This window comes from Ornithodoros turicata, chromosome 2 (assembly GCF_037126465.1).
Source record: "Ornithodoros turicata isolate Travis chromosome 2, ASM3712646v1, whole genome shotgun sequence".
Classification (NCBI taxonomy): domain Eukaryota; kingdom Metazoa; phylum Arthropoda; class Arachnida; order Ixodida; family Argasidae; genus Ornithodoros; species Ornithodoros turicata.
In genome coordinates, this window is record NC_088202.1 from 89,124,392 (window position 1) to 89,142,090 (window position 17,699).

Here is a 17,699-nt window from a genome sequence, read left to right on the forward strand (position 1 = left end):
AACGGAGGTGTGGCGCGACCTCAATAACGCCTTTGTGTCTGAGCTGTATCGTCAGCTTGTTACGATAGTAATAATTTGTAGCGTGTCGTGCTATTTGTAGCAGTTTTTAAGGCAAAAGTGGTCTCTCAATACAGGTTTCGTCATGAGGGCTACCCAGTGAATAATCTGTGCAGTGTGATACGGCTGGGTGTACAGGTAAGCATCACGTTCCTCATCCACTGGTTTCTACTTTACAGGAAGGAACAACCTCAGTGCACGCACTGTGGTTAGCCTCTCTCAGTTTTGCATGTTTTCTTACATGTTCACATCAGAAACACACCGTAGACTTTAGGCTCCTTCACCCAGCAATATAATAATTAAAGATTATAATTCTTTTTATAAGGGTTCCCCATATTCTTTTTAGAATAGTTTTTAATCTTTTTAATTTTTAGAACATACAGGGATTGTAAACCATGTTTTAAACTGATGTTTTAACATTTGTCCCATGCATTTATTAAACAACATATTCATTTTTAACTGGTTGCACCCAGACCAGTGTTTTGATGTATTATTTCCTTTGTCGTCGATGCACCATAAAAATTGGAATAATCATCATCAATGCAGGTTACTTCACAGCTGGCTCGACATACTCAAGAAATGGGTGCAGAACCTGCGTAATGCCCACAAACCTTGACTACCACAGCACCTCCAGAAAGTAAAGGCATATGTGTCACATGGGATTTTTAAAGGCATTCACAGTATATAATACCTTGTATGAACTGTTCTAGATCTAAGCAGCCTCTACAGTACACTCTCAGAAATTAAAACTTGTCATGGAACTGTGATAATTGTTTCAGTTAATAGGCACGCACATATACGCTATAAGAAGAAAATTATTTATTGAGAATGCACTTCTCTGGCTACTCATGTTGTTTACATCTACTGTTGATCACATTCATTTATCACATACAGTGAAACCTTCCTATGTTGGACACCTGCGGTGCAGCAGAAGCGTGTCCTACTTATAGAGGTGTCCGAGTTACAGAATATGAGGGAAACAAAAAATGGAAAAGATCACAGCTGTGTTGCCAGAAATGCCCCCCTTCTTCAATTTACGGTCCTGAATGGTAACTGGTGGTGGCAGAGCCGTATATAGGGAGAGTTTGGCCATTCTTTGATCTTTTGCCGCCGCGAGGGAGGAGCTTGTCGACACGTCAAACGCGTCGTTTTCCGGCCGATGAGTCGGCTAAAGAAACTAAAGCCAAGCTGAGCCAAGTCAAGTCAGGGTCGACAGCAGCACCGTAGGAAGAGACGCCATTGTGCGACTTTTCGTCTGACCGGCGTGCAGTGTTGCACATGTAGGCAGCTTAATCAGTGCGGTGTCTCCGGCACTTCGCAGCCAACATGGGGTGCTGCGTGGCTGTGAACTGCACCAATTCGCGTGCGAAGGGCTTCCGCATGTACAGGTTTCCCAGAGACCCCAAGAGAAAACGCATATGGGAAGAAAAGACAAAACGTGGTGGCGGCTGGAGACCTAATGCGAACAGCGAGCTGTGTGAGGTAAGACAGTCGTTCTTTGTCAACTCAAGTGGAACGACACAATGAGTTGCAGATATTGGCGCTGATACCACTTCTTAAGAAAGGAAGCTTTCTCGAATTTTCACCGTTGTGTGCGTGCGGCAACGCCCCCTCTTTGGTCACGACACGAACGCTTAAACAAGTGATATCTTCAGCGTGCATGTCATAAAACGTGTCAGCGATAACTCTGCTGCTCGATGTGTTACCTACACAAGTAGCTTGATAAAGTTTTATACGTTCGAGCTCTTGTAAAGCGCTTACGAGTATTTTCGACTCTAGGCACACTTTGACGACAGTCAGTTCGAGTCGCGTCGGGCTGACGGCTGGAGAAAACTGAAACCAAACGCCGTGCCCACCATTTTCGCCCACACTGTTGTTCGTGTCACAAGGAAACCGCCCAAGAGTCGGTTGCAGCCCCAGGTGTGTATTGATTGCATCAGCGTGATCAAGCTTCGTTTTCCAGCTTCTGGTCAGTTATTTATTTGCTTATGCTGCTTGCAGGGTATAACAGTGCCGCTGAGAGAGGAGGCAAGGACTGCTGAGTCTACCTTAACCTCACAGGTGAGTCTAGAGCAGATAGTGGGCTTTGACAATATTTTGGCATAGGTTCATTCACAAGGAAACTTTACAGGCTGGACAGACGTCTACAGAGGCAATAGGAGGTGCACCCGCAGTTTCGCTGATGAAGGAAGGCTGTATGGTGAGTTGTGTGGCCAATTAAGAATTACTCTGATATGTCAGTGTTGTACCTTGTTACCGAAATATGGTATCACAATACCAATACTTGTTACTTGACTAAAAAGTATCGAAATACTGTTATCGATGCTACATTTGTGAGGTATCGGAGTGGGGCGGAAAAGGTGGGGCACTAAAAAGTGCCTGTAACAGTACGGAGATTGCATTACCATAAATTTGTAATGGAAATACTTTTCCAATGCAGATTTTAAAAAGTATCGCGATCAGCACACTAATACTGAAAAATGTATTGATTACTGTAATGGCATTGCATACAACACTGCCTCATACACACAGCCCCTGCAGAGGAGAGAGCTCACCACCCAGCAGACAACTTCAGGCTTATCAAGTATAGAGCACTTCCCGGTGGGTTCTATTCATACTAGTGATGACTCTTCTGTTGTGCAGATACTTGTGCGCCCATGTTTTCCACATGCAGTGTCAGATATGGCTGTTCCAGAAAAGGAGTGCACTATGCAGGACACAAACACTCCTGATGCCGTACAGGACCTTAGTACGTGTAGCCTTGAGCTCGAGGTATGCTCCACAGGAGTCAGTTAATCTATTACTGAATATTTCTTAATTGAGATTTTGACACAGGCACCAGACAGCCCATCCCAGGTTGAAACACTGGAGTACTCACTGAACAGCTCTGCCGCACTTTATCCTGAGGTAAATATGTACTCTGGTTGTGTGAAATATGATTTCATTTGTCCGAACAGCTTCCTTTATGCTGCATATGCTGCATGTTTTTCATGTCACACATTTTATTTGTTGCAGGCACCAGCGAGCCCACTGATGGTCGACACACTGGACAGTTGTTCACCCACATGTCATCCAGAGGTATATGTTCATTGTAGTTGTGTAACTGTGCTACCAGATGCATATCTGCTACTCCACACTTCATGCACGTTTTTGCTTCTTAAAGCCAGACAGCTGTGTATGACATGCTCCTCCTTTGTGAAAATGTTTTCATAAAGACAATAGGAAGTTGCATGGACAAGGACAATATCCTTTGCACCTTGCATAGTGCAATGCTTACTGCTGCAAAACACGTGCCACTCACAAACTGTCATGGTGTGAAGGACAAGATCATTCGCCGGTTTTGCCATGCACGTTTACAGCTGCACCTGTCTGACCTGAGCAGACAAATTAACACTAAAGTGAGAGACATGGGCAGCAAAAGCATGTGCGCCCCACGTCGACAAAAGTGACACATAACACAACAGTGACAGTGTACTTGATGAACGCTATTGTGCGGAATCATGATTTCCATTTTATTCATATGTTGTAGAACTGTGACAGTCTACAATCTTGACTTCGTGCAGTTTGACAATTTAAAGAAGGTGCAGTTTTCTTTTTGCCCATTTGTAGTGAGTGAACATTGGTATATCCAAGTGTGCGTTTCAGCTAGGTTTTATTTTGATCAGTGTTGTGTATGTCTCAACTTTGTGCCTGAACAGTGGATAGATTTCAATTGTTTGACTAAAGCTGGACTGTTTTCTTAGCGTGAACTGTGTATTCTTAGTGTAATGTATGCCATTGTTCCTCCTTGTGGTATCCCCACCTTGCCGTGGTGAGGAGGCTTGTGTGCTTCTGTGAATTTATGGGCTAAGCCAGCCGTAGTTGCACTACTGTAATTAGCTGTGTACTACATCAGGGCCACCCATGCTGGAAAGGCCATAGCTGAGGGGCTAGACTAAGAGGGATACATAAAAATGATTGTTTTTGGTGTGTAGTCTTTAGTTCCTCTCTAGCACCCACGTGTATGTTATCATGCAAACAAAGGTGTAAGGACAATAGAAAATAAAGTCTAATTTTCAGTTATTGCATATTGCAGTAGTTGCTTATTTCAGTCACTGTATCTTTCCTGTCTGTGTCGTTTACTGAAATCTTATTTTTATTCGCGGTGTAATTTTCGCGAATGTCGCGACGCTAAAGAATCGCGAAAAATTGTACTCGCGAACACAGCTTGATGTTTATCCCGCGAAAGGAAACAGCCCTCGATAAGCTAAATGAAGTACTCGCGAATAACTTCGCAAATGACAAGGCACGATTCGCGAAAAGAAATACACCGCGAACAAACGTATGTTTAAAGTATTTCAGCTCCCCGGCACTGGGGTTTCTTTGCGCTTTTAATCATACTATCGAACCCACCATTTTTTATTTGCAGTAGCATTCTTTGTTCAGTGCTTGAGCGTTACCGCAGTTGCAACATGTCTGTGCATAACTCGCTGCTCTGTAGCAACCCATAACCGATACTGATCGGTAAGATTTGCCTCTGGAGGAATAGTGGTGCTAAAATGTAGGGTGCTTCCCTACTATACTTCTCTTACGGCACTGGAGCGAAATAGGAAACGCGCAAAGCACTTAATTACACCCGCCAGTAAAGTATCGTCATGACACTGCCGCTCTCGCAACAACGATTCCACATTTGGTCAAAGTTTCATTCCGTCCGTGGTGTGCTCTGTGGATACTCGATCCATTGTTGTGACAGAGACCCATACAATTTGAGAGGCACACTCTGTTCAAAATCGTTCTTTTACGGCGCTGCTTCGCTTGGGACCGTTACGGCAGTGCACCACGGCACTTTTTGCAGACTCCAAATCGCTGATTCACGCGTGCACTGTGTTTCCATCTTTACTGAACTTGAATGTTATCTCACTTAGTTAATCAGCACCTCTTTTATCCACGGAGCCGATACTTTTGGTCGGAAAAACCGATCACAAACCATTCTTCGAACGTTTACAGCAGTCTGCTACGAAGCGCCGATTCGCATTAGTCGCGGAATGGCGGCACATCCGGTTTGGAGCAGACGACGCGTCTGGCAAGTGACGCGTGGTGTGACGTATGTTGACGCAGCGCTAGTGAGGCTCCTCCCAATGGCCAAACTCTCCCTATATACGGCTCTGGTGGTGTTGAGACATGGCTGCCATCTTTTCATGCTGCTTGGAGCCAAACCACGAGGGAGGCCCGTGCAGTTCTAAGAACGGATTCGGGTCAACCGCTGATAAGAGAGCCCTTTCATTCCGCTGACCAAGCAGGACGTCGCTGGCCTAGTAAATAGGCAGTGTGCCCTAGTTCCCAGACTGTGGAATGGATTTGTGGAACGGATCTGACGCACGGACTGCTGTATATAATGCTTAAAGATGACGTCCTTCCGTTTATGAGTCCTATTTAAGCACGGGACCCAAATTCTTGAGTTGTCTGTGTGTCTTCAGTCGTCACCATGCTGCAATAAATGCATGTTATGTTACGAAGACCGTACCCCTGATCCTCTACCTCCATCGCGCTACCACTCGGAGACTTGGTTCCCAACAGTGGTGACCACAGACCCCGGCGCCAAGTTGGAAGCGAAGCTTTTCTCCGAATTCGTCAAGCTTCTGGGGACACCGCGCATCCTCACCACATCGTACCATCCGGCATCCAATGGTATGGCGGAGTGCGTCCATCGCCAGCTTAAGGCCGCCACCATGGCTCATCCTCATCAAGAACCCACAATTTGCCATCCATACTATTTAAGTGTTATTTTTAAAATTTTAAAATATTTAAAATTCATATTTAAAATCCAGTATTTTAAATACAATACTGCAAATACGTACAAGTCTGGGGCGAGTCAATGCCAGGACACAATTAAAAAGCCGATACGCTTTTAACTAGTATTTCGCCTTTCTTCACTATATCGGGGTAAAATTGCCTAGTTGCCTCATTGAGCTTCTTTTTTTCTTTTGTCTTTCAGTGGTCCTCTTCAGAGCAGCAGTCTTATTCGAAGTGCGCCATGCAAAGCATGTGAAGCGATGTGTCGCATCACAATCTTTCACGGCCACAATATGCATGGCGCCTGTGCAAAAGCAACTGTGATATACTCACCGTCAATGCTATTGTCTATCGTTTACCTTCTCTGACTTTCATAAGTAAAATTGCCTTCGAGAACCTTCCTTCCTCTTCCTTAACCTATAACAAAAATAGGAACAACGACTGATGGATAGCACATTTTTGCATATGTTCCACGACGGTGACTTGGAGCTCTGCATAATGTGTTCCTTCCTCTTCGGCTGCAGTACCGTGACGCTCTGTCGTAAAATTTCGATGTCTGCGAAATCGTTTGACCAGCACGCTTTTGCAAATGAACACGTTTAGAGGTCCTACTTTATATGCTGGCCTTGACTCCAAGTTCCGTCACTTCATCCAGTGTGGCAATTATTCGTACGCACGTGGAGCGCAGTTTGTTGTTTTTAGCACCGCTGCATGGTTTCTCAGAACGATATAGCCCACAGCAACGTCTTCGGATCCGATCATGCAGCAAGGAACAATACGCGGAGATAATGTAAGCACAGCGTTGTTCGCGAACAGTCCTAACCGAAGACCTTGAAACCTTACGTTGCTTGGGAATAACGCAAAGACGCGCAGCCGCAAACTTGCAAATAGAGAAGAAGTGTTCGGTCTTCAAAATATATGAGATTTTCATAAAGTTATCATACGCTACATGGTAACGTATATAAAAAGTCTGCAGAACTCACATTCTTTTGGCCATTTGACCTTGTAAAGCTCCGACGTCCTCAGCCATTCAGGCATCAAGCGGCTGCATTGAAATCGCTCCTACGTTTTCCTCGAAGAAACGCATCTGATTGACATTTTGTGACACTTTTGTGGTCCCTCGTTTGTGAAAAGTGTTCCCACTAGTTCTTGATGTTTGTCTTCCGCTCCCCAGCGGGTGTTCTTCCTTTTTTATTTATTTCAACTAACAGCGGATAAGTGGTCCGGGGTTGCCAGTCTGCCTTTGCCGTGACTTAAATCCCCCCTTTTTTTTTCTTTTTCTATCACATTACCTCACTGACATTCTACATCAGTGACATTCTGCACGAATGATTTAGGTGGTGGAACGAGCGGATAGTGAACACTCGATCCTGCTTACGAAAAGCATCTCTAAATAATGCTTCAACAATGCTTCTAAATAATCGACGAAAAAATGGAAAATCCAACGATTCGGTGATAGCGGTTTCAAGCAGAAGCAATTCGTTCCGGAACTGACGATATTTCGAACAAAGACCGTTCATTTCCAGCTGTCATGAGTAGGGTGCCAAGAGAGAGTGCGTGTACATGTGTCGGCGGCGTATCTTTACGTGCATTGCCAGCGGTATATGGCCAAGTGGCGAAAACCATCCGCTTGGTGATGGTAGCCAAGGTCGTGTTGTAAACAGAGGCGGTGGGTTCGAATCCTATCACGGGCTGTGCTGTCAGATGCTTTCCCCGGGTTTTCCTGTAGACTTTCAAGATGAATGTCGGCATAGTCCCCTTTGAAGTTGGCCCAGGACGTACTAACCTCCCTGTCCCACCCTCCTTCCTGCTATCATCTCTCCATCTGTCCATTTGCCGCATGTACGTTGCTTCGCGGCACTAACAGGAAATTTAAAAAAAGAAAAAGTCAACGTGCATCGATGCCGGGGGAACGTGTACAGATCCTCGAAGCCAACCATCATAGATTAGACTCTCTGCGAACATCAGAATTATCTGATGATATCTGATGATATGTATGATATATATCTGATGATATTATCAGAAGATATCGTTGATATCATTTTGACAGACTTCCCCGCCTCCAGACTTTTTGACCGCTAACGCTTCGTCATATGTTCCAGGCCTCTTCCAGACTGTTAGCCGCAAGTGTTTCATGTTTTGTACCATCAGCACCATGCTCGACTTGCTCTGGACTGCGGGTTTATTTCTTCTTCTTTTTTTTTAAGCAACGTGCATTCGCTACCACTGGACGGTATTAAAGCTGTATTCCTAATAATTCCTGTGTCGCGGCTCCTGATCGTGTCGCGCTTGTACATCGTCCAAAGCTTCAGTGATCGTCGCTCTGACCTACTATACCTATCGGAACAGACCTTGTTTACAAACAAATGACGTCAGATGGTACAACAGCGCCTCCAACTTGGTAGAGTGGAACTATAGCAAAAAATGAATAAGTCACAAGAAAGCCGCGAAAGACTGTTTTGCAATTATTTCCATGTTATTAGTTGTATGACCTTGTTCTGCTCCATGCTACAGGTAGCCATATCTTTTCGGTAGCCCTTTCTAAAGATGACTACTGGGTTCTTCCATCTTTTGGAGCCTGAAGGGCGCGAGTTTCTCTCGGAGTGCATGTGGTGTCTGTATACAAAGCAAACGCGAACTAAGTCGTTAAACAAACCACATTGCGCACAATATTACGACATTGACTTTCAGACGATGCGACTCTTGGGATGAAGCCTTTTTTTTTTTTTCCGCGGTAGACTGGGAACACGAATGAAGACACGAAAGCGACTAAAAACGTGACCTCACAACAACAACAACTTTATTTTCGGCCTTGGAGAGTGGGGAGTTTCATCGCAACAGGCGATACTCTACCCCAGTGCTTGGTGGAATGGGGGGAATAAAATAACGTGACCTCATTTGTGTGTACCACTAATACAAAGACGCCACTCGTGACCTTAGTGAAGGAATGTATGGCTTTGTGGAACGGCGCTGTTTCGGTTTCACCATGTCTACCAACGTCATGATTACGTGACGGCGACGTTTCTTCGGTAGAGGTCTATAGCATCACACAGACCAGTCAGAACCGTCTGTGTTCGAAACATGGCGAAATACAGGGGCTCCCGACCTGAGGCCTCAATCTCTAAACACTATCTATGTGCGAATAGTTATTTTAAGACCGGAGCGTATGTGAAACAAATGCATGCATAGCGAAAGCAAACACGAAGCGAATAGTTATAAAACCGAATAAAGTACGAAACGAACAGTTTTATAACCACACCGTTCGGCACATGTAGCACGTGTACAGATAAGAACATGCGTCTGGCTCACTTTATTTTATGCCCTCTCTTGTACCGTTTTTGGCCGGTGCAGCATTGGATGTATTCGAATATATTCGGTTTGGCTGAGACATCGATTCGATTCGAAATTCGAGTATAGACTTCCGTGTTCGATAAGGAAATAGAATTGCGTACAGAATTATTCGCTTCGGTATTCGAAAAATTCGAATCCTCGCAGAGTCCTACAAAGTATACTGTGTCACGAACGGATGGACATCCACCGTTCCCTAGAATGAGAGTGTTGTCGCAGTTTATGTCGCACTTCTACCCACTTTCATGTGGTTGCTTGCTTACATAAAAGGTGTGTGCGAAAAGGTAACTTTTTTTCTTTTTCGTCAGTTCCAAGGCTCAGCAGGGACTCTTTTTTATGTCTGCGGGGTTCGTTTATGGAAATTCCAGGCATGCATCCATGGTAACCATTCACTGTTCCTGCAACATATATTATATCTGCATATCAAATTGTCCGTCATAGCATTCCCATCGTAACGTTTTTGTAACTATCGCTTTTGTCAATTTCTAAATAGAAAGCACTCATACCAGCGTTATTTCTCCGGCTAAGGATCCGGCATTGAAAAAAATAGCTGTTGATTCGTGTGAACAGGAACTGTGGTATGCCGCAAGGATAATAACTCTTCCGGCGAGGGTCATTGCGAAGGTGAACACGTTAATCTTTAACTTCTTTTGTAAGGACCAGAAACACCAATATTCGCGCGACGTGTTGAGGAGGCCAACAGCAGAGGGTGGGTGCAGCCTTCTATGCGTGAAAACATACAGCTCGTTGTTTGCATTGAGGAACACCTTAGTCATATTAAACCAAGTCGATTGAACGGGGTGACCTCTATCCATGTACTGGGTCCGGGACGCAGGACACTTGTACCCACGGACCCTGGCAATGTGTATCCTACAGCAGGAAACCCACCAGAGTTTTATAAAGGGAGTATTAGGCAATATAAATTTGTGCAAGATCACATTCCGGATATAGATGTAGAGGAAGTTCAAGTATCCCGAAGGAGCCATCCCCCACTTGCTGCTCCACTGCACCCTTTACCGGCAACATCGTCTTCTCCTACGGTCGCCCATCGCTCGCCTGAGGATTTCGGACTTATCTCTAGCTACGCTGCCAGCCCCCACACAATATAGTCACGACAAAGGCACTTGTTCAGTTTCTGCGGATCTGTGGCCTTCCGGGTGAACTATGACCAATCTCGTATTTGCTTTCCTTTTGTGTTTGTTTGTTTGTTTTTCATTTTTCCTTTCTTTCCTGGGAATAGTTAGCCGCCGTAGCGGTGGCTAACCTTTCTCTCCATTTTTTATATACAATAAAGATATCCCCACCCCCACCCCACCCCGGATGTGCGAGTCTTTTATGCTCCGAGGAAGGGACTACCAGTGCTACGTTCTCCACTCAGTGAGAAGGGACCCGCCGGTTGCACTGCCGTTGGAGGTTGTTGCGGACTTTCACGGGAAAGCTTGCTGGGGGGTATACTTCCAACAAAAGGTCGTCTGGTCAAATGGGGAGCTACACGAAATTCTACTTGCCCTAACCGTGGTGAAAACGAAACAAATATAGATGTTTTACATCAGCGTGTTGTAGTGTCGACATCGTGGACATCCGGGTCGCTGTAATTCGTAACGTTGCAGTGAACACCCGAAGTAGTTTTGACCATCTAATCATAATAATTGTGTCATATGTGCTCTGGAAGTTCCGATGACGAGCTGTAGCTCAGAATCGCCGTATTCGAGCAATGCATCCGGGACTTACTCTTGTTATATGTTTGTTCCGTGACGAGCACCATCTTTTTTCGCTAGGTGAGCAGGAATTCCTGAAGTATGTGAGGAACCTCTTTTCTGTAACAAGGTACTCAGGCTATGTAAACAATGTGAGTAATCAGAACAAAATTTTCAGTCAAATTTTGTCTAATATGTGGACATACGAACGGTAGATTATACATACGTTTCGCTGTTTTTAGATATTTGTAACCATAGTTTGCACGTAGAACATTTACGTTGTTATAGTGCTAGTGAAAAGCAAAGTGTAATTTGGGCAGTTACTTGTGTAATTGGATAATTATGTTAATAAAAGAGGATTATTTTCAGGACGATTATTTCCACTTCGCAGGATTTGTTTTTAATGAAATAATGTTCTTTTCAGCTGTAGTGCCCAGTACTTACCTCTTGGAAATCAAAGTGCGTTGTTGAAGCGTTATACTCTGGTTTAGTATAACGAATGTCTTCCGACATGTCTTCGATTCACATTATCGCTCCAGGGCGACGGCGATCCATCGTCGACCTGGAGCCCTCAAGCGTTAATCTTTGACGTTATTGTCAGGTGTTCCCTTGTAATACAGAGTCTCCAAACATCAGCAATACCATGTCGTGCAATCTTTCAGTGCCGGTAGCTCTGCGGCGTCCGATGTTCCTAATTTCGGCACCATAATAGTGGTGGCCAGTTTTCGTGCCCATTTAAGATTTATTTTTAGATTTTCGAAACGGTTTAACTGTAGTATGTCATTCGTTCCTGACGGCAAGACTCAAAAGAGAAGTGAACATACTGTCATTGTCTATGTCAATATGGGCTCATCCATGCCCTTAACCAACAATAGCAACATGCTAGAGTAGGAATCAAATAATTCTCATTGGTCAACGTTGCCCATAATAATACGTTACGTTTACGAATTACGTTTGCTACAACCACCACCATTAAATTATGAATCTGGTGGATTAAATGACGAATGATGATCTCTTTGGCTACAATGTGTGTTGTTGTCATTGGAGGCAATCCCCTGTACCGCCATTGTAACATCAACAACGGCAGGCTGTCCACATGATTACCACCACCACCACCATCAGCGCCATCACTGAGAACCCAAACTTTATTCTGATGAGATTGAGGGGAGCGTTTGATCGCCACATGCGATGTATGTAATGCTGTCGTAGTCGCGAACAACGACAACAGCAACAACCTTGAGTTTGAGTTTGATTATAGAAAAAAAGAACAGCAACAAAATAGAGCAACAACTCTATAACGAGATGATAGTGAGGTAGCAAGCGGGCTGGTGGTATAGATCCATAACTTGAAAACCCGAGGCTGTGTTGTACCTTGTCTGTCTTGTCGTTTTTTTGTCCCCGAGTGTCAGGTTTTTCAGTTATGGATCAACAACTCTATTTTGGTGATGATGGATCGGGTGTTTGATCGGCATCCCCATCCCCATTGCTCGCAGTAAGAACCTTGTCCAGAGAGGTTAATAATGCTTTTAGGGCAGAGCTTCGGGGCTGAATTTCACCGTGAACCAGACCACTTTATCATTGTAACAGGGCTAGAGGTGAGCGCGGATAAGATTGAGAGTACCCGCATGGTATCCGCGTGTGCGAGAACCGCAACCGCGATAGTTAAATTAGGTGTGTCTGCACCCACATCTGCGAGAACATTGAATATATCCGCACAGACACGGTTAATTTACTTTGAGGGGAAAATTTCCATGACGAAAATGTTATGTTACAGAACGTTTTTACTTTTTAGCGTACAGAGTTTCTCAGGAAATTATGTCGTCCGCACCTGTCCAATAATGGAAGTTAAGGGCACAGCGATGCAAGCCCTCTTTGACACCATTTTGGATGCACTGCCTGTGCACTATTGTGACTCCCCCTGGGTGACGTCGGCTGAGATACTAGTGCTTATTTGCGGAAAACAGTGCGGATGTCCGTGGGCACCGCGGAGGCGCGTGTTTTTATCCGCATTGTATACGCCCGGACTTCGGAACATTATATTTCTATCCGCAAATTAGGATGTTGCGCGGATATCTGCGCGTATCCGCTAACCGCTCAAGCGCACCCATAGCTGGGATAGAGGCACTCTAAGTGAGTGTTGTGTTGAACGACTGGTAGTGTGGGCAATGGAGAATGTTGTGTTCCATATTTTCCAAGTTGCTACAGTGACAGTTACTACTAATCAAATAAAGTTGCTGTTGTTGACGTTGTTGCAACTTGGAGAGCCCTCTTGTCGGTGACGCCGCTGTGCAGTAAAAGCGACACTGAGTCACATCCGATGAATTAATGCCGCTGTTTGTGATCTCCTATGTGGTCGTGAGGTTTCGTCGTATTGTAACGTCTTATACATTGGATTGTTCAACGCCTAAAGCGTCGAGTGTCGGATGCCGATTGTACGAAACCTAGTGTGCAGGGTAATCATAAATCGTGCTTCGTTATTTTCGAAAGGGTATATTCGTTCTTTCCTCGTATTTTAGTTTTCATTAAAGGAGTGCTAGACATCCTTGGATCCTCGGACATCCTGGCACGTTTCTTCGATGAGAATATAAACCCAGTTCAGCGACTCAGCCGCATTGCATACACCTGTCGCTAACACCATCACTACCCCTGTGCCGTCTTCGTTTCTTCTCAGTCCCTCTCCCACCATACTGTCCCACAATCCTTCGCTTTGCATAACATATGTACGAACTAGCCCAGCGGGCCGTCGTCGCAACACCATAAGGAACAAATTCGCACACTGCAACAGTACACTCCTAAAAAAAGGCGTACAGTGACACCTTTTTGGGGAGTACACCCTTGCCTCATATATCACTCCCTTCGGAGTGTACAATAAAGTGTGTAGTGTCCAGTAGGAAGTTCAAGGGTCTCCTCACTCCCTTCGGGGAGTGAGAAGACTCATGTTTGAGAGTAATTGTACTCTCCAAAAGGGAGTGATATATGTGGCAAGGAAAAGGTGTTGAAGTACACGTCTTTTTTTAAGAGTGTAGTGTTTCTTCGGACACAGACGAAAGGATGACGAATGAGCTGACCAACAACAAGAAATGTATAATGACAATGCCATGATATAGTTCACCGCGTCAGTTGCAGTACCCCACCCCATTTCATTGAACTAACTAGCAATTACAGAAAGCCCCCGTACATACGATGGCTCTGTATATAGTATACACTACATAAAATATGCAATATAATTAAGCTGCTCAAATGTATACTGAGATGAACACGGTGTGGGGTGTATATGTAGCCGTCACTAGAGGATCTCCCTGAACTGACACCCGTTTCTTCTCATGTGACTTCTCTCGTTTTCGTTTGTATATACAGCGTTACATTTCGACCCCACACGTATTTGTCCTTACGACAGAACAACCCCGTCTTCATCCATGCATTTTTACTCATTTTTTCGCTTAGCGCAATTTTCTTGCAGCACCGCCTTTATGCATCGCTCAAGCATTTATTTACAGCGCCGCATAACTGGTTCTCAGTTTGCTTTGCTTTCGCCTGCACTTGTTCGAAAAATTCAGAGTAGCTCAAATACAGCGATATCTGTGTCGTTACGCATTGTGGGCACGAATGTCGTACAGTTCCCCCTCATGGCGGCCGAGAACGTATACTAACCCCCCTGCACTCCTTCCTGTTGTCCTCTCTCCATCTATCCACGTCTGTACACCGCTCATAGCCACAGTTGCTTCGTTGCGATAACACAAAAAAGAAAGTGTGGACAGACTTTAACACGATTCTTTCTCTGTGTTTCAGAGTTTTTAACATATAATATGTTAATATTTCGAAGTTATCTGTCACAAATGTATTATAACTCGAACCCTGTTCAGGTGTTTAGCAGTCTTTATATTCTTTTCTGAACGAGTTCGTGTTGCAAGCACACAAGACAAGAACATTAACTGAGAACCTTCCTCGGCGAAGTCATCCTGGCGAGAGGCAAGGCTTCTTGTGCTTCCCACTCCCGCCACCTGCATCACCACAACCCACGTCATACCCAACGTCGCATCACGCCGCCTTTGCAGCGCGCTTCTTCGATGAATCATCGCGCCGCGATCTCTGGGACACACGGCGCAAGGTACGCTATCCGCATACAGGGTGTCCCAGAAAACATGTCATTGAATTATAATAAAAAAATTACGCCACCTAGAATCATGTGGTCAACAGCATTTGTTCTGATTAGGTTTTTGCCGCCTCCTAATGTGAATGTCATGTACTCCAAGTTTAGTTATGTAAATATTTGCGAACTGAACTCGGAAATTTGCCAAGTAAAGGTCACTTTTTTACCCCACCAATATGAAGAGCGTGCCAAATTCACTCAAATTCATGATAATTCACAGTGATATTCACGAGCTATCCCATCGGGAAAAATAGCCGAATATCATGCTTTTCGGAGCACCGGACCATAGCGCGCGATGACTTTTTGAGCGCAATAGCTCTCAGTGCGACGAAAGGAGGTTCCGAAGCTAGCCCACAGAGTGATAGTAGAAAAAGTAACAGTTCCTAAAATTAGGAGAGGGAAAGCATTATCCCAGCGAAAGTCGGACGTGATAAGCCGTGCCTGTTTTATCTCTTTCTGCGATGTCGGGGAGGGCTGGGTTTCCAACCTCCTTTCATCGGACTAACAAAGATTGCTCTGAAAAATTCATCGTGCGCTATTCTGTGCGACCTCCGTAGAGCATGATGTTCGGCAATTTTTTCCGATGGGATAGCTCCTGAATATCCCTGTCAATTATCATTAATTGGACTAAATTAGACACGCTCTTCACATTGGTGGGGTAAAAAAGTGACCTTTACTAGGCAAATTTCCTACTTAAGCTCGCAAAAATTTACATAATTAAACTTACGTTACACGATATTCACATGAGGAGGTGGCAAAAACCCAGTAAGAACAAATGCCATTGACCGCATGACTCTAGGTGGTGTAGTGTTTTTATTATAATTCAATGACACGTTTTCTGGGACACCCTGTATACGGCTCTCGCAGTAAAAGCAGCTTGGAAGGAGCCATGTGCGCCCTACTTGTCTTTCAATAACTACCCGCATGATAATGTCATACGTGACTGAAATGTTGCGGAGTTGCCACACCGGAGTTGGAAAGATTCTGGAATCATTCCTCTTTTATAGGGCCCGGAATGGAATGGGAATAAAATGGCATCAACGAAATTATTACTGGCAGTGGGAGTGGAATCATTCCACTTTTTCACCGGAATGGAATGGAATGGCCTGGGTGCCTGTGTAAGTCTTGGGTTCAACGATGTGCTCGGCTGCAGAACTCGGCTGTCGTCTGCTACTGAAGCGACGCACCTTCCAACGCGTTCTGGACCCTGATTATGACATCGCAGCGAAGTCTGTTGTCAGATACTTCCTTCCAGCAACTAATGTTTGTGAACAGGAACATATGACATTCGTGGCCGTGATCAGCAGGGCAGTTGGTGTTTTACAGCGATGACTGTTAAGGGCTCACTTTCGTGAAGGTCTTCTCCCGTACGTCGCATCGTCGAAACCCTTCTCTACATTGGGGCGAGAGGAAGCGAAGAAACGAGAAAATGGCGCGCGATGTAGATTGGTTATTTGGGAGAGTCACGTTGACTGTGACTTTGGCGTCACGTGCCTCAGAGAAAAAGTGCTGCGTGCCTACAGGCTCGACCGCAGCAGCAACGGAGACGATATTGCGTGTGTATGCGGTGGTGAATAGCGGCATTATGGGCCGTCCTAGGAAGTGTGCATACGGAAGATGATGTTGCTGCGAACCATGCATGTAGCTACAGGCGAGCTATATAAATAACTCAGTCTGTCGTTGATTTGATGCCACCGTAACTTATTTATATATTTTATTTATTTATTTATCAATACTGTTAGCCCTATGCAGGGCCGTTACAGGACTGGAAAATGCATACAATATACATGAACTTCACTACGAATAAATCACAAGAATAGACCATTTGAAAAAGTTCCAGGGAGCAGCGCGCGCCCTGGCAGAGCGTGCCGGTGAATGCTGTGCAAAACGACAGCGATTTGCTATCGTCTCCGATCATCGTCATCGTCGTATTGGTGTATGTATAGCCCGCCATAGTGTATGTGCCGTCGCTATCGTATTCCCCAGCACTTCCGGGCATGCGCACCCAGGGCGCGCGCTCTCTGGAACTTTTGCAAGTGACCAATAGGCAAACAGTAGGCACAGGCAGCGCGTGGGCAATGCACGTGCTGCAGCTAAGCAACCGCAAAGGCATGGAAAATATAAATGGATGGGACACACTATGATAAACGGGAAATGTTCTTGCAGAAACTTTCTGGATTAGGAAAGACATTAGGGGGCAGGTTGTTCCATTTCTCTATGGTCTCCACAAAACATGAGTTCTTAAAAGTATTTGTGCGCGCTGCATAAGGTCTAATGCAAAAATTATGTCCTGTACGTAGACTTCTCACCGCCACTGTTTGGAAGTACCTACCTTTAGGCATCTTGCTAAAGTCAAAATAAATCCGATATAAAAGTTTGCGTGATATAAAAAGATGCATATAAAATATAAAAACTTGCATCATATCTGCCACTTTTGTTATTCAATATTTCGTAATAAACATTATAGAAATTTTTTAAAATTATAGTTTCAAGTGCATTGGTGTCGTTCTGATATTAGGAACACCTTTACACATTGCCTTTGTTCATTTTTGTTCCGAATAACGTGATCCACCCGCTGTACTGCCTACACCACCTAGATACAGAATTCCTCTCCATAGCTCAGTGACGTCACCACAGCCGACGGGAATACAACATGGCGTCCTCTGGTTGTGGTT

General features: G+C 44.8%; 1 protein-coding gene and 1 long non-coding RNA gene across 4 annotated transcripts in view; both read left to right on the forward strand.

Moving 5' to 3' along the window:
- Positions 1 to 17,699, forward strand: part of LOC135385723 (uncharacterized) — a 126,513-nt gene that overhangs the window by 63,768 nt on the left and 45,046 nt on the right. The window lies entirely within an intron of this gene.
- LOC135383831 (peroxynitrite isomerase THAP4-like) lies at positions 1,298 to 4,024 on the forward strand. Of its 2 annotated transcripts, none has more exons than XM_064613142.1 (7): positions 1,298 to 1,539; positions 1,837 to 1,977; positions 2,059 to 2,118; positions 2,189 to 2,257; positions 2,590 to 2,829; positions 2,893 to 2,964; positions 3,073 to 4,024. In XM_064613142.1, exons 1-7 carry the CDS (start codon positions 1,384 to 1,386, stop codon positions 3,268 to 3,270), a joined length of 936 nt encoding a protein of 311 aa, XP_064469212.1. In that variant the 5' UTR covers positions 1,298 to 1,383; the 3' UTR covers positions 3,271 to 4,024. The 2 variants fall into 2 exon arrangements, with proteins under 2 accessions (XP_064469212.1, XP_064469213.1); XM_064613143.1 differs by having other exon boundaries at positions 2,590 to 2,806; positions 3,073 to 3,089.